The sequence below is a fragment of the Python bivittatus genome, unplaced genomic scaffold (assembly GCF_059951505.1).
Source record: "Python bivittatus isolate LINGU-HERP-01145 unplaced genomic scaffold, Pbiv_v1 ctg000080_np1212, whole genome shotgun sequence".
NCBI classification, from domain to species: Eukaryota; Metazoa; Chordata; class Lepidosauria; order Squamata; family Pythonidae; genus Python; species Python bivittatus.
This window is the reverse complement of record NW_028277035.1, coordinates 62721265-62738468: the sequence shown is the minus strand read 5'-3', so window position 1 is coordinate 62738468 and position 17204 is coordinate 62721265. Positions and strand designations below refer to the sequence as shown.

At 39.1% G+C, this 17204-nt stretch overlaps 1 protein-coding gene across 1 annotated transcript in view; it reads left to right on the top strand.

The window, feature by feature from the left end:
- The window catches only part of PODXL2 (podocalyxin like 2), a 64773-nt gene that overhangs the window by 29131 nt on the left and 18438 nt on the right, over nucleotides 1-17204 (top strand). The window contains exon 3 of the mRNA XM_088134790.1: nucleotides 12852-13744. Coding sequence (XP_087990916.1) covers nucleotides 12852-13744 — 893 coding nt within the window. The remainder of the gene's footprint in view (nucleotides 1-12851; nucleotides 13745-17204) is intronic.

The following is a 17204-nucleotide window of genomic DNA, read 5'->3' as shown; positions in this document are numbered from 1 at the left end:
GTGGAGAAAGGTAAATTAATTTATGCAGCCCATTCTTTGGATTAAAAAATGCTTTTTTAAAAAAGGAAGTTGCAACCAGGAAACAAATTTTTAAAATCTTTAGTAAAAATAAGTGATATAACCACAGCATGAATGAATGAAAGATAGCAATTCTATGCCAGATGCCAAGCAGTGTAAATAATCTTAGCATGGCTGAGTTGGAAAGAACGTGGGTGCTAGATGGAGGTTTTGAAAGAAGAATAACCTTGTTGCACCAGGCCAAGGACCATCCTCCTCCAGCCTTCGTTTCTCACAATGGCCAACCAGATTATTCTGTTCACAAGCAGGAATTGGAGATGTAACCCTCTTCCGCCACTGTTCCCCTGGATGCTACTCCCAACTCAGAGGTAACAACGCATCTTCCAAACTAATACCCCTTGACAGATCTCTCCTTTATTAATTTATTTAATCCCCTTTTAAAGCCATCGTCGTTTTTGACAGTGAATTCCACATATTAACTATGAAAGTTGTCACTGAAGACAATAGAGTTGCATTAAAGGAACTAAAGCTGTGGAAGCTGTTTTGTTATGACTAACATTTGAAGGAAAAGACAACATTGCCTGTATATGCTATATTAATTAAATTAAGTAGACATTTATAACTTTTTTCAAGTCTAAGCATTCTGATAATCAAGGGGTTGAGCAAATTCACTCTAATGTCACCTTCCTTGAATTGACAGCATCCTGAATGTAACTACTTGGGCGAAAGTTCTCTTGTTCAGTGAAGTTAATTCTTGAATGAGTAAGCAGACTTCAAGATCTCCTAAAATGTACTTTTGCAAAAAAAAAAAAAAAAAAAAAAAGTTGTATATTCAAATTTTGCCCAGTAATATTTACATGACAGTCCTATATACTTCCTGTGTTTTGGAGGACAAATTCTTATGCATCCTATGGATCCTTAAATGCTTCTTTAAGGACTATAAGATTACATCTTCAGTTAATTTAATTTAATCTATTCATTGATTATACAAAAATAATCAGCATAAATTCAGCTACATTAGGTAGAAAATAATGAACTTGAGTATTCTTCCTTTTTTCATTCACAGAATCTTACACATTTGTATCAATTAATATTCTTCTGACTATTATTAAATACATATTTCCTTATAATCAGACACCAGGGCATTATATTAAATATATTTATTTATAGTGTTAGGCTCCAAAGATGGCTGCAGTTTAAAGGAGATAATATTTGCTTTGTTTCTGCCTGATTTTTCCTCTTGGTTTTAATGTATTTATGTAAAAATAACCAGTAGTAGTAGTATATGTGGTACTGTTCTTGGGTTTCTAAGAATGGGATCCTTTTTTTTCAAAAAGATTGTTGACTGAAATCCTCCAGCCAGCTTTACATCTTGGAAGGCTGGTAAGTAACATAGGATAACTGTGAGGTAGCTTTTCAATTTCAGGCATTCTAATGTACAGTGGAACCTCGGGTTACGAATTTAATTCGTTCCGTGACTCTGGTCGCACCCCGAATTGGTCGCACCCCGAAGGAAATTTTCCCATAAGGTTCAATGTAATTACCGTTAATCTGTTCTGGCGTGGAGGACAGAGAGGCGGCTATTGCTTGGAGGGAGAGTCCCCCTCCCTATCACCACAGGTCAGGGGTGGAAAAATGGCCGCGGACCATGTGTCAGGGGCGGAAAAATGGCCACGGACCATGTGTCAGGGGCGGAAAATGGCCATGGACCATGTGTCAGGGGCAGAAAATGGCCGCGGACCACGTGTCAGGGGCGGAAAATGGCCGCGGACCACGTGTCAGGGGCGGAAAAATGGCCACGGACCGTGTCACGGGAGGGAAAATGGCCGCGTATCCTGCTCGTATCCCGAGGCGGAGTTCGCAAATTGAGGTAAATTTTTGCGGCCGGAGATGATCGTAACCCGAAAAGTTCGTTAACAGAGGCGTTCGTAACCCGAGGTTCCACTGTACTGGTAATTAAAAAAAAAAAGACTACCATACATCTTTTCTTTCCTTGGAATTTATTGCTGCTTCAGAATTTAGTAGAAACATTTAAAAAAACTTATTTCACCTTTTCCAGTGTTCCTTTTTTCACAGAAATCACTTCTCTCTTCTGGTTCTTCAGGGATTGTTTGGGGTGGGGGGATAAAAAAGAAAGTCAAGATGGTGGCCACAATGACCACATGATTGAAACCCCACCCCCTTTTTATATGCAACGCACATAAAAAAGGGGCAGAGTTTCAATCTTACGGTCACAGCCACCATCTTAACTTTTCTGATCCTCCCCCAGACACCCCTGCTGTTTCTCAATATAATTTGTAATCTCTATTGCAAGAATATAGGAAACAATAAGCTATGAATGTTAGCTTAATAAAGGAAAATGTGAACAATACTGTGCTGGTGTACCCTCCCCATTTCTCCCCACTTATCCTTCCCTTTACATAAGCAGGTAAAAAAGGCTAGGTGGAAGAGTTTAGACTGATGTTCAAACATGAGATGATAAGCCATAGTTTCTTAGCCACCATTAAGCATTAGCTGCCAGGCTTCCCACCTGGGCTAACCAATAAGTTACAAATCTCCAGATACTTAACATTAATTCAGCTCTTGGCTATACTTGGCAGACGATTTCCAGACATGACCTGGCAAGTTTGGGACTTCTATTGCAATAAGAATGAAGCTCTAACACAACAGTTGATTGCCTGCTGCAATGCAAAGCGGTCAGAACCTTTATACTGCATATCTATGCTCCAACGTTTAAACTCTTGAATTTCTTTCTCCCACTTTTTCACGTTAAAGGATACTTGCCTTGGATTGCTTATGTAGTGGTCCTCCATAGACTAGAAACCACTGGTTCCTGTTTCACCAGCTTCAGCCCTTAGACAAGGGCTAAAGCTGCAGTATGATCCTAGCTTGTTTATATGCATGAACCTTGTTATGCTTTCAGGCTAAACTGCCTCTGCTTGGTTATTTTACCAGTTTGCACAAAGCGAAGAACAAAGTTGGAGTAAAAGGGCTGCATTTGTAAACATACAGTTCATTCATATTGTTGCTTAAAAGCCAGAATGCTAGTTTACTGTCATGTGGGAAATGTGATCCATGATGTTAAGAAGGTACTTTTGAGATGCCCATTGGGTGAGCTAGACAGGGGGTGAGCATATTCAAGGTTTCTTTAAAATTTATGAGGTTATCCTGTACAATCTTGACCTGATTTTCAGGCCAGGCCAGGCAGCATGAGAAGGTGACCTTCTTTCTTGCTGTCTTCCCTGCTGCCTTGTTTGCTTTCATTTCATTTCATCTTGGCTACTACCTGTCCAGCCTGGTTCTAGCCTAGCACTAGAAAGGAATAGCTGTTCAAGTGAAAGCATGACGTCTGTACAGATTTCGGTCTGGGAGAATTGAATCCCTGCTGGTATAAACACTTTGTTAGCAATACAGACTGCCTTGTATGTCCATAAACCTCTTTGTTCATGTGTTCATATTTGGGAACCACACTGGGAAAGGGCAGGGGGGACTAAGATTGTGCAGAACCCTACAACCATCGTCTTCTCTAAGAAGCTTTTAATGTATTGTAATTATGCATGTTTGACACCTCTACATCTTCTGTGGCTGTTTTTCCTTTGATGAACTCGGCTACTTGCTTCCTTGTTATAAATATAAGTAGCTGCATTTACTACATTCCTCTGTTGACTTTAGATATAGTTAATACAAAATTATAACACTGTAGCACAGCTGCAGCTTTAGAAGTTGCATCACACCCTCCTAACTACTGTCTAGGTTTACACATCCCACTAAAGTAGGGACAAGCAACCTGGTATCCTCCAGTTGTTTAACATTCCCACAGTCTCTTGCCATTGGGCAGGCTAAGGAGTCAAGGGAGGTTGAAGTCCAGGATAAGTGACCAGATGCATAAAGTGAACAAAACATAAAGTAATTTGTTTGGGCTGACTTCTTTAATGAACCTAGGCACTGTTTTAAAACCAGGAGTCTAAAGCATACTGAACACACCATAGTTAAAGCATAGTGTCCCTGTGTGAACCTATCTGTCTCAGTTGAAAGTACTTTAGGCAAAAATTGCTGGACAGCTGTACATGCAGAAATAAACATTAAACAACCAACTTGAATAGAGACTCTCTAATGGAAGAAAAAGAGTATTCTATGGTCTGAGCTAGCCAAGGGAGACATCATTAAACTGGAGCAAATATTTTCTTAATGGGCTTAGTTTTCATTTAGAAATCCATGGGCAGGATAAAGGATATATTGGTGTTTTGAGAACCCAACATTCTGTAATTTGTTCAACGGTGACAGCATAGATTAAATAGGAAATTACTCATGAAATCGATCAGATGAGGGAAAAAGGAAGTGTCTGCCCACCTTGTTCATAATCTTTCAAACCATGATTTGGAATAGGAGAAACATTTTATCTGAGTTAACTCTGTTTCTCGGTGGCATTTCAGTTTTTTAATTAATGCAACTTACTGAATTATTAAATAGATTGAATGCTGATTTCTGTTTAAAAATTTATTAGAAACCTGCTGCTTATCATCTTACAGTGAATGAGAAGTGGTTCTAAATGGGAAACTTCAACTGGGCTTTTGTAAGCACATAACCTATGTGCTATTATTACAGTAATCAATTCATGACTTCCAGCACACCAGACATACGAGTAGCTTTCCATTGTTCTGGGAGGGGTTGGATGAAAAATAATTAGGTTATTTAACATAAATGTTTTTGTGTGTATTAACACAACACTTAAACTAATATTCTGTCTTGGTCAATAATGTTTAAGAAGTGGTTTGCAATAATCTAGAAGTGGGGCTAACGGGGTTATACAAATTAGAAATAAGAGAATAATTACAAAAAATACAAATTGAAAGCATAAAAATGCATATGGTCATCAAATGTGCCAGTTTTGTGGTGCTGTCTGTTAATATGGGGGTCTTCAAAGTGATGTCCTGGAAATCTTAGAAGTCTTCAAAGTGATGTCTTAGAAGTACTACGAGGCAATGATGGAAAAGACTCAGGTTTACCTCCTTTCTCATAACATCTCCAACTGAAATTCTCATGCAAGATAAAAATGGGACATTGAGGAAGAGATGAACTAAGTATTCTGGCTTGTGCAGTGTGAGAGATTGTTATAAACAAATCAGATGTGGGAAAGCACATCCTTGCTTGTCTGTCAAAACCCTGTTCCCTCCCGCTCCTCCCCATCTGAAGGTTTTCTCATCTGTAACGTCTAAGCTTTTGCAACCAAATGGGTTACTTTGCCTTTTGCTGAGCCATCATTTGGAAGGAGAGATGTGACATCATGGCTTGAATTCCAAAAAACACATGTGAAAGCAGACTATCTGGGTAACTGAGGTGCATATTGAGTTCATTGACAGGAAAATTAAAATATTTCCACAGATGTTGTAGAATGCTTTCAAATATTGGATACTTCTGTTTGTGGGTAGTTCCATTGTGCTAGACCTAAATGTTACAGGTATATGAAAATGGGACATTTTTCCTTCATATTAGAACAGTCTTGGCTTTAGCAATGAATCAAGATTGTGCTGGTCTAAAAATATGAAAGCCAGGAGAAGCAGAGGCTGCATGTAAAATTTTATTTCTCTGGAACATTGCAACAGTTCCATCATGATGGTAGCCCTTGCCCTGATCTAAACAACAGCTTGGTAATTCTGTAAGTATAATGGAAATCTTAATGAGGCAGGCCTCTTTCTTCTCTTAGTATAAGGCCAAGTGGTTCCTGGTCCTGGTCCCAACCTATCAATGGGGTGTTGAAATTGAGTAGATTGCATTAGGCAATTTCCAGTCTAGTCAGTTTCATTTCAAAGGAAGCATTCAGTTATATCCTTATATCTGAATGACAAATGGGGGGAACAGCAGAAAATTGCCCCTCCCTCATAGCCTGACTCTGACAGGTTCAGCTGTCAGGAGTTATGCTTATCTTTGCTCTGTGCCCCATCTTGGACTGTAAAAAATCAGAGAGTTGAAGCAGTTGCGTGGGTTCACGCAAGTCAGTGTGCACCAGTGTGTATTTCTCCTCCTCTGAGTCCTTTTGAGTCTTTACACATTCAGGAAAATACCAAGAGAAAACTAAAGGGCTGCAGGAATCCATATGTGGCTCAGCTCCCGTCCTTCTGCATATTAAATGCATACCCATAGACCTTAAAATCAGTTTCTGGGAAGAAGCAGTAGGCTAATTTATACAAGGATTATCTAATCAATGCTCTGCCATTACTTCCAATTTAGCAACTATGTCTTAAGCACAGATTGACATCAAATTTACATCTTTTAATCTCATCTTCAGCTACACCTCTGTGAAATTAAGCACCATGGAAATACAACTTCTAAGAAGCTTAACACCAAGCAGTCCTCTGGCCAGCTGCTACTGCTGTGTTCTGGGTTTGTTTTGTTACCTAGACATAAACACACAGTAACATTTTTAAAGAATTCCTTCTCATTTTATTTCATACAATCATGGCCCAAATGCTCTTCCTAGGTGAAAGCTTCTAAATACCAAATGTTACCATTCCTAAGGGAATACTTATATCATTACATAGATGGTTCATGTAGCAAAACCCTTACCAAGAGCTGATAATTACTTACTGCTATAAGAGATATTGTAACTTAAGGCTAGAATGTGAGCACTAACCTCCTGGCTAGATTCCTCCTCCAATACTTGCACTCTGTTTTCCTTAATTCCATTCTCTCATCTCTTTTCAGGGCCATGCTATAGGAGAATTCTCTAAAGGAAGAATGTGGTAACTATTTTATGCATTACCGCTTTATAACCCACAGCACAAGTATTTTTTCCATCAGAGTATCAGTCGTGGGTCTGGTTCACACATTATGCTAAGGAAAGCTATGCAGCAAACTCAGATGAAGCCTGAATTCTGAGGGTAATTTAGCACAGTACAATATTTGCATAAGACAGAATGAACTAAATAACAAAAGGCAATGTATATACAAGATGGAAGTAAGGATGGTTTACAAGGATAAAAAGATACGAAGAAGTATAGTGAATGGTGCTGGTATAAACTAGTTTTAGCTGTATTTCGCTTTATGTTCTTTGGCTTACTATTTCTTACTCATTTTTTGTATTCTGCATAATGTTGCTTATGCCAAAATAGAATGTTTTATCAATAAGATCTAGATCTAGACATGTATGTAATCAAAGAAGCCAGCTCTACATAGGGCTCATCCTGACACCCTGCTTGTTGCAGCACAAATATGCTTTATTAACCATTTTGGAGAGATGCATCCTCATGACATTACTGTCCTCTCATTCCCAGCCTACAGTTGTCTTTAATGGTTTTGGTTTGGAAGATTAGTTTTCCTTCTTCTCCCAAGAGAGGTCTTGCCTAGGGATGACAATCTAGGGATGAGTCTGGGGATGAAGGATTTGGGCACAGTGATCTGCTCAATTATCAGCTAGGCGAGTCTGGTGTTGAAATGCTCCCTACCCATCCAGTTGCTGGGCACTGTGCCCCCATGGCCATTTTGGCTTTGGCTGCAAGAAAGACCAGACACCTGATCTTTCTCTCTTTGACCTAGAATAGCAAACTCCCAAGAGACTGACAGACCTGCCAGCCAGGTCACGTAGACACTGCTTGGTGCATCTGTATGTTCTGTGTAGATAGATGGGTGAATGCTGGGAAGATTGGAAGTAGGGAAGTAGGGAAAGCACACACCCCATACACAGAGAGAGGTAAGGAGTGGGGTAGAGAGACAGAAAAGTCTCTTTGCCTGGCCAAAAATGATGCATGGGGAGCTGGCTCTAGCAGCAGAAAGGAAAGAAAGAGCTAGAGGTGCAGCACGTACCAGCTCTTTTGCTCATAGCAATATACTTCCTTGGTGGGTAGTTGTTTGACATAGATATATTGATCTTCTATTTCTTGGAAGAATCATCTATTCCTAGTAAATCAATGGTCCTGTCAGAAGAATAATGCAGTAAATAACATACATTAAAGCTAAATAAATATTAAAAAATAATAAGCCTTGAACCCCAAAACCTGCCTCACCACATATTCAGGAAAGCAAATGGCATTTGATTTCCCCTTGGTAGATGATGCTATTGGGGAGGGGAAAGATAGACAGGGAATCCACCAATATGACACCACATCGTACTGCATGAGGGGAGCAACATTTAGTGAGGTCTTCACTGCTGCTTGGATGGGCGGTGAGAACATGGGAACTGGAGAGAGAGTGAGACCATGCCCAGGCATTGATTAGGCAGCGCAAGGCCAGCTGCGCAGAAGAAATTGGGAGCGCTAAAGATTGCTGGGATTTGGGGCATGCTGCAGAAGAGGTCTGAGCAAGCAGCTTCTTAGATGCAGAGTCAGAAAACAGAAATGCAGTATGACGTACCATGGTGATTTCTGCAGGACTCAGTCAAAGTATTGTGGATTGGGGGTACTAGAGACATATTGATAAAAGAAGAAGAGTAGTGTCACAGTACCTTATCTGGAAGGGTTCTGTTAGAGTGCCTAAAGGGCCCTTACTGTGCCACAAACTTTTCACTAGGCGCACTAGGCAATCCACAGTGGAGCTTCTTCTGTTCTCAGTTAAAGGATACCAGAAAGAAGCAGACTCTCCTATGGGAGACAGAGGCATGCTGGAAATATGTTTATCCATCCTGTTGTTGTGCCATTAGTCATCTCATGTCACATTCCTACTACTCATCATCACTATTTAGTTTTTTATTGCTTTATATATTTTACTGCATTTTCAGTTCTTTGCCTGGTGATGCATACTGTAGCATCACAGGTAGCTATGTAAATAGCTTAAATAAAATAAAATAAAAATAAAATAAATGATATACCAAATAGTCCATGTAAATCTAACCAGTATTAGCATAAAGAAAAGTGAATGGTTGTTTTTACTAGTTTATTAACTGGTTAGCTACTTTGGGGAATAGGAATGACTGTTCTTTTCAAAAAGAAGTCTCAGATTTTTTTTTTTTAAAGCTTACTTAATAGCCATGCAATTGCTAGATAATTTGATTTCCTTCAGTTTAATTAGAGAAATCCATTATAGCTATTATTGTTTCTTAAAAGTTATATAGTGAAACTCCCTTTTTACAATACAATTATGGACTAGATTGTATTTAAACTTATCATAGATACATAAGGGTGATTAAAAAATAAAAATGGTTGGATTGTAATCATGATAAAACTGTATCAGTTGTTGACAGAATATTCAAAACCAAAGAGAAGAAGGGCTTTAGTAGGTCAGACCAAGTTTCCTCATGGAAAAATTGTCTATCACATACATAAGAAATGCAGGGCATTTGGGCAATCCCTGCCCCATCATTGCATTATTGCTTGCCAACATGAGGCCTCTTTTTAAGATTCTGTATAACCATTATACTGGATGCACACTTGAGATTTGTTTGATTTTAGCATAGGACGTTATGGGAAACCAGCCTTTGTGATTTGTAAAATACCGTTTACAGTTTAATGTGTAGGCCAAACACAATAGTGGTTTATTCCATGAAGTTGTTCATTCACTTATTTAATACTACTTAAATACTGATAGCTCATATGGGTCCATGTAACATATGTCTATATAGATATAGATATAACAGGTAATAAAGCTGCTTATTCTTAATGACCTTATCTAATTCCTTTTTTTAATCTTCCTAACAAGAGACCTTGATTGCATTTTGTGACAATGAATTGTGTAAGTTGATTATTAAGTATTTGAAAATGCAGTTACTGTATGATGAATTTCCACAATTTTACATTAAACTTACTGCTTACCAATTGGTAATATACAGTTTTACCTAATTCTAGTACAGGTAGTCCTCACCTAATGACCATAGTTGGGACCAGAATTTAGGTTGCTAAGGTATGCAGTCATTAAGCGAATTATCACATGACCACTTCTCTTAGTGACGCAAATCCCAGCAGTCCCAGTTGCCATCATTAAGTGAATGCCTCGGTTGTTAGGTGACTGTGATGGAATGGTTTGATGAAGGCTGCGCTCGGGGAGATAAGCATTTCCTTAGCCCCCAACAGGAGCATGGGAAGGCTAAGAAGATGAGACTGGCACCACCCTAAGGAATTCATGGTGTTTTGGCTGGCTGGCTTGGGAAGTGTAGATTCAGTCTGGAGAGATTTCTGTCTGAAAGGCTGAAGCTAATAAATGCAACAGAACTGTATCTGTACTGTCTCGTGGAGTTCTTTGGGTGGAACCTGACAGTGACGCAACTTCTTGCCAACTTCCCACAATCAAGTCAGTGGGGAACCCAGCAGGAAGTTGCAAGCCCCAGGCACTGCCAGGTGGGGGAGGGAGTGAGGGGGTGCGTAGGGGTGCATGGGAGGGTCAGTGAGGGGGTGTGTGGGTGCAGTGGGGGTTGGGTGTGGGAGGGCCTCAGAACCACTTGGATTTTCAGCCCGAGTGTGGCAGCCTTGGCAGCCTGCCAAGAGGACTCTCTCTCATCTCTGGGGGCTGGCTGAAAAAGCTCTGTGCCAAAATCCAAGCCTCTCCACTCTGGGGCTGAAAATCCTCCATAGCTGAAAATACCACTTGGATTTCAGCATGAAGCTCTTTCAGGCAGCCCCCAAAGCTCCATGTGCTAAATGCCCTGGTCACATCCTGGGTGAACTACTGTAATGCGCTCCACATGGGGCTGCCCTGGAAGAGTATCCGGAAGCTTCAGCTGGTGCAGAATGCGGTGGTGTGGGCAGTTATGTGTACCCCTAGAATGGCACATGTTACACCTCTGCTCCACAAGCTGCATTGGTTGCCAGTTTGCTTCTGGGTCCAATTCAAGGTGCTGGCTTTGACTTTTAAAGCCCTTCATGGCATGGGGCCGGGTAATTTGAGGGACTGCCTCCACCCTGCCCATCCCATCAGGTCCGGCAGAAAAGGAACGCTGCAGGTCCCGTCTGTGAAAGAGTTTCATCTGGCGGGACTCAGGAGATGGGCCAGGAGATGGGCTGTGGTGCTGGCTCTGTGAAATATCATCTCCCCTCACCGAGTTGAGCTTGGCCCCATTCTTGATACTCTTCTGGAAGTCCCTCAAAACATGGTTGTGTCAGCAGGCTTGGGGATCTCACGGAAATGGTGATCTAATGAGATGGCTGCACTGTTTTTAACACCAATTGTCTCTACTATCTTGTTATTGGTAACGTTGCTTGATGCCTTTTTAACTGTACTTGTTTTAATATTTTGATTTTATGATTTATTTTTTATTGTGCACTGCTTAGAGTCACATTTTTGTAAGAGGGGTAGCTAGTTAAATAAACAAACAACATTTGGTATTATGGTAGTATGCTTTCTTTCCTACAGTCAATGAAATTACATAATAATATCCTGGCTTTGATTTTTGAGATGTGACTTGAACATTGTGGCATCAGTTCAGTAACATAATATCAGGGAGTTAAACAGTGAGAGTGCTGTTGAGAGCAGAAATGGAATCAAGGCTCCTGCTGTTGTGCAATATTGTTGATTTATTTTTATTTTTTACTTTTATTTTCTTAACTGAGCTAGGGGAGAAATTCCACCAGATTGCACATTGTCCATTCCTATCATCTTAATGCTGCCCCCCTCCCCCAGTTCATTCAAAGATTTGCTCTTCTTCCTTTGAGTCTCTTGGAAGAGACACACTTACCAGCTGTGAGAACAATACACAGATGTGAAAATCAAGAGGTTGTACTTTTAAGTTTGAGTCATCTCTCCATATGAGATACCTTCACTCTTAAGAACATGAACACGTTAATTGGTAAGGTGGAAAATGGGTTCTGCATGCTGTTCATTGTTCTGTCCTTCTGCTGAGTGCATGGGGTGACCTGACATTACACATACCTGCTATGTGAACACTGCCTCATTATCAATTGCATATCAGGAATCAAGCATGCTGAGTGAATGTAAGATAAACTCCTTGCCACAACAAACTGACCCTCAGGTATTCCCTGTGGACTGTGAGGATGCAGACTTTAAAACCCATCACTGGAACTACTGTTGCATGTCTTCTTAGAGAATATACTTTAGAATTCAAATAATGAATAAGGTGGGTGACATTAGGACAATGTGCTAAAAATTGTTCTCTAATAGCTTGTCTCTTTTTCTGCAGGTTGCATACAACTGTTGTAATTCAGAGACTGGGTTCACATCTCACTCTGAACCAAAATATGGTTTGCTTATTTTTGGCTCAGTGTGTGAATCCAACCACTGTGGTTTGTAAAATACAGTTTATGCTTCAGTAAATTGTGCAAATTCAGGCAGTTTTCATTTATTCCATAAACCATTATTAAGCAAAACATAAGTTATCAGAATGAGCAAATCCAGCCTTTAAATAATATGATCAGTGTGCCTTGTATTGTAAGCAGAGAATGCTTTCCCCTATCCTACAGAGTATATACAGATAAGGTAAAATATTGTAAGGGTGTGTCTCTAGTGTGGATTACATAAAATGTGCATGTACACATCATTTGGAAATGTTTGATTTTTGAGTAGCGTCTAGCACTGTAGATAAAAAGAGTCATTTAAGGAAACTGACAAAGATGAAATTACATAGGGAAGGCTTGCCAGAAGGAGCTGGGGAAATATTGCTGAAGTATTTTGAGAGGTAGAAGGAGAAACTGAAGTTAAAAAGAACACAGGATAAATTAAAACATTAGATATCTGGATTCTTCCTTAGAAACAAATAGAGAAGGGTCAGAGACTAATGTTCCTATTTCTGGGTCTGCTCCTGCGTTAGAATGAATGAAATGGCTACCTGAAGCAGCAGATTTGGAGTGTCGTGAAAAAACATCAGTTACTTAATTTTTCCAGATAAAGTTTAAGAGGAGCTGCTTGTGGGATTTCTGCCATGTGGTTTTAAGGAAGCCTCTTCTGTTTATTTTCAGATTACAATTTTCCACTTGCTTCCCAGAAAGCCTTGCCCAAAGAAAACAGAACACAAGTGAAAAACCCCCAAGAAGGGCCCACTTCTGATCCAATAACTGATTCTGTGGATCCAGACTCTGAAGCCCCTTCCACCAGTGTCCTTGAGGAGGAGGAGGAAGGATTGCTTCCGATAAACCAGTCAAAAGGAACGACTCAAAGCAGGCAAATGCCAAAAGTCACTTTTTCTGAAACACCTGAAGAGGATTCTTTATACTCTATCCTTTTCTCCACTGCAACCAGCAGAATGGGTCCAGGGACTGAAGTGGCTACAAAAAAGCATGGGAAAGAATCTGCACTTGAGTATTCTTCTTCAGGCTTTGACCTAGGGAGCAGCATGGGACCCAGTCTCTTGCCTCTGTCTCCCATCTTCTCAGCCGAGGCCTCTACAGGCCCCCAGCTTGTCTCAGAACTTTCTCCCAAGATTACTCCAGAGAGCTCAGTAGCTACAATAGAAATAGAAGGGGAATTAGTCTTAGCAACAGTAGCTGCAGTAGAAGGTGATATGCAAGAAGGAAAGGCCACAACACATGGGGAGATTCCAAAACCCATAGCAGGAACAGTTGTGGCTGAAGTGGAACTGACAAGGGAAGATCCAATAGGTTCTTATGAGGATAGCCCCCAAGTAACTGAGACTGTTTCCAGGACTCCTAGCAGCCCATCAAATCCCAGCTCTTTGGGACATTTTTGGGACTGGACCAGTGAACGAGCCCCAACTCCAACTCCTATTCAGAATAGCCAGGATACAAAACTGCCTGTCATCACAACTTCTGCAGCAGAACAGAGCTTTACACCACAAAACAGAGATGTTCACATGGATGTGCTTGCCTCAGGAGTTCCCTGGAGTTTGACACAGGTAAGAAAATTGTGGGTAGGTCAGTGGACGATGAGTATTTAAACTTAGAATCCCCTGTGTTTTTAAAGGCTGGGAGCAAGCAAATAAATTATTTAACATTATATTACTTACATTCTTCATCAAGTGTGATTTGCCTTTTAATTTCTTTATAGGTGGTTGTTTTCTTAACTGACACAAGCATGAACCAGAACCATAGTACTAAAATGCCATAGCTTTGTAGGTTCAAAATCCTATTTTAAAAAGCTGTAATGTTTTTCCTATAAAGGAGCTTAAAACTGATTAATAGATAATTAATTTCCAGGTTATCTTTAAGGCCCAAACCCTCTCAAGGTGGTATATATACATAATAAGTATAAAACAAACATGAAAATCAGTATACTACAAAAGTTATAACAGCCCTTCATAACAATAAAGTAAACAATTTTTAAATGAGGTCCCAGGCAATGTAACAGAAAACTTGACTGAGTAATTAATTAATTGGTTAATAAAAAGCTATCAGGTTCTAGTTGGAATAGACTGAGATATATTTTTTGAAACCAGTGTAAAACTGTCGTATTTAGAATAGCCTAGTAATGATAGCTGAGCATTTCTGCTGAAAGTCATGAATCAGTAATTCTAGAATACCTAGAAGTTTGAATAAGAACTTCTTGAATAAGTGGAAGTGCCTTGGCAGGTACATCGACTGCTTTGATGCAGTTGAACGTCCTTTGTTTTGTTTCTTTAAGTAGGAACAAAAATTGCCAGATTCTGAGATATGTTAATGGATATATTGTTTTAATTTATTAATTTTTAAATCAACTGAACTGATTCTCGAGACGTTTCAAGTGTTTCTCTTTTTTCTCAGACATTCTTTTTTTTTAAGTGTCATTGTGATACTATGAAGACCATCTCTGAATTAAGTGTTCATTCTTCTGATGTCCCATTGGTTAGATTTGTATTTTTAAGGTTTCAAATAATATGACTTTAGAGAGAGAATGAGGTACATGCACACCCACAGACCAACTGAGCTAGGCAACACATCGGATTCAGTTCCAGAAAAGTGCTTCGGAACATGCAGGAATGCAGACAGTAATTCTTTACCTTGAGGAGTTGGCAGACATGTTTTTCCCCTAGGATTGCATGGATAGTTACATGATCTTGGAGAAAGGTGCTAGTGCTTTCAGGAGCTATGGACAGATGCCGTGTTCATGCTCTTGCAGCATTGCACAGCCTTATTAACCAGCACTATTACCCTTGAGATACAATTATATGATAGACAAATTTATATTATATAGACAAACAAACAAACAAATAAATAGCATTATTCTTTGCAAGGTTGCCCAGTATTGCACAGCCTTATTAACCTTTGGGATACAATTACATGATAGGCAAATTTGTATTATATAGACATATAATGAATAAATAAATAAATAGCACTATTCTTTGCAGGGTTCCTCAGAGTGGTCATTATCAAGCCCCAAGGGTCAATGGGACTATCCAAGGGGTCAATGTTGTTGATATTATTATTCGTCGTCCTATGAGTTAAAGTAGTATTTATTAAATTATTTTCATATAATAAATGTTTGTGGGTCGATGAACAACCTGAAACTTCATGAAGGGGTCATGGGCTGAAAGGTTTGGTGACCCCTGCTTTACAGATATGCTCCAACATTATTTATCACTGGCCCCTGACTGTTACTAAATGCTATCATTTTAGGAATCTCAGTCCAATTTTAGAAATAGTACTTTGAGAGTGAGGTGTAATTTGATTTTTTGAAAAATAATGAACAAGTGTTAAATTTAAAGCTCCCTTTGACCTTGAGGCCAGGCCAAATGCTCTCCTTGCACCCCCTTCTTGATTGGCACTGTGTTCACCACTGTCTCCTGTTGTTATCCTATCCACTGTTGTCTTGTATGGATGGTAAAGTTGGATTGCATTATATTGAAACTAAGTTTGCAGATATAAACTGTGCAAGGATGGATTCTTTTCAGTCTCCACCAGTGGAACTATTAAGCTGAGTTTTTTTTTCTTTTACAAAAATATACCTTTTGAAATGACAGCATGAAGTATGCCATGAATGTGCAGCATTAATGTTTAAAAGTTGCCTGATAAGAATTCACCTGATTTGAAATTAATACATATTTGTGCTTTTGTTTATAAATCAGTATTTTGTACCCTGAGAGAATATCCCAGGAATGACTGCAAGGTCCCAAAAGTAAGATGAGAAATTTAAAATGAATATATGCACAGTGAATATGAAATTTTGCATGCAATATTAAATCCTTTCATTTTAAATATACATGCAAACAGCTTTACAGAAAATGATAACAATGCAAGACGTTTGCTGTAAAAATAATGTTATATCTATCAGAAACTTCATATGAATATTCATAAAGTAAACAATTAAAGTGGTAAACCTGTACTTGTTATTAGACATCTGAGTCTTTGGTTAAAAAAAAAAGTATAAACATCTTGAGTGCCAGTTTTTGGGTTTTTTTTTTAAACCAAAGACTCAGTGGCCCTCAGTGTGACGTTATCAAAAAGGTAATCTTTGTAGCCTAAATTTGCTTTGGGGAAAAGAGAATGCTGTTGCTGTTAAAACATTTGTAGAAGTTATTTTTGTCATAATGGCAAACAGCAAATTATAGTACTTCTATAAGCTATTGATCCATTTGTTTTCCAAAAAAATGGCCAAGAGTTACCCACTTGAGCTAAAAACTGAAATCCAACTTTCCATTTCAAGTCCTGGCAGAACTTGATGACTTTGAATCTCTTTAAAACAGGGTTCTCCAAAGTGGTCAGTATTGACCACCAAGGGTCGATGGAACTATCCAAGGGTTGATGTTCTTGTTGTTATTATTATTTGTAGTACTATTAAAGTATTTATTAAATTATTTTCATATAATAAACGTTGGGGGGGTTGATGAACAATCTGAAACTTCATGAAAGGATCAATGAGCTAAAGAGTTTGGGAATGCCTGCTTTGAAAGACATTTTGTACACATGTTGTCTAATAGATTGTATCCATTGTGTTCTATTTGACACCCATCTGCATTGGTGAAATACTCTTCAAAACTGCATCATTTACAGAATGCCATTTGTAGAGGAGACATTGGTAGAGATTTAGGGTTACTCAAGGCTTAATCTTGGGCACTTGCTTCTCATTCTTCAAATATTTCTGTATGCACTATATTATTTATATGGTGCTGAAATAGAAGTGTCTCACACTCAAGAAAGCATTATGCTAGCTATGAAGTGGTGGCATTATACAGACCACTCTCTTGCAGATTTGAAAGCTTTGTTTCAGATGCATAATGCAGTTCATTTTCCATTTGTACATTGATTGACTATTACTAGCATAAACATGAGCATTTGACAGTATAGTGTGCTCAAACAGAACTCTGAATACATACGTACATTGTGTATGCCAGCTTGTATAAGTCATTCTCTTGGAAGTTTTGGATGGCCCAAACTTCAGAT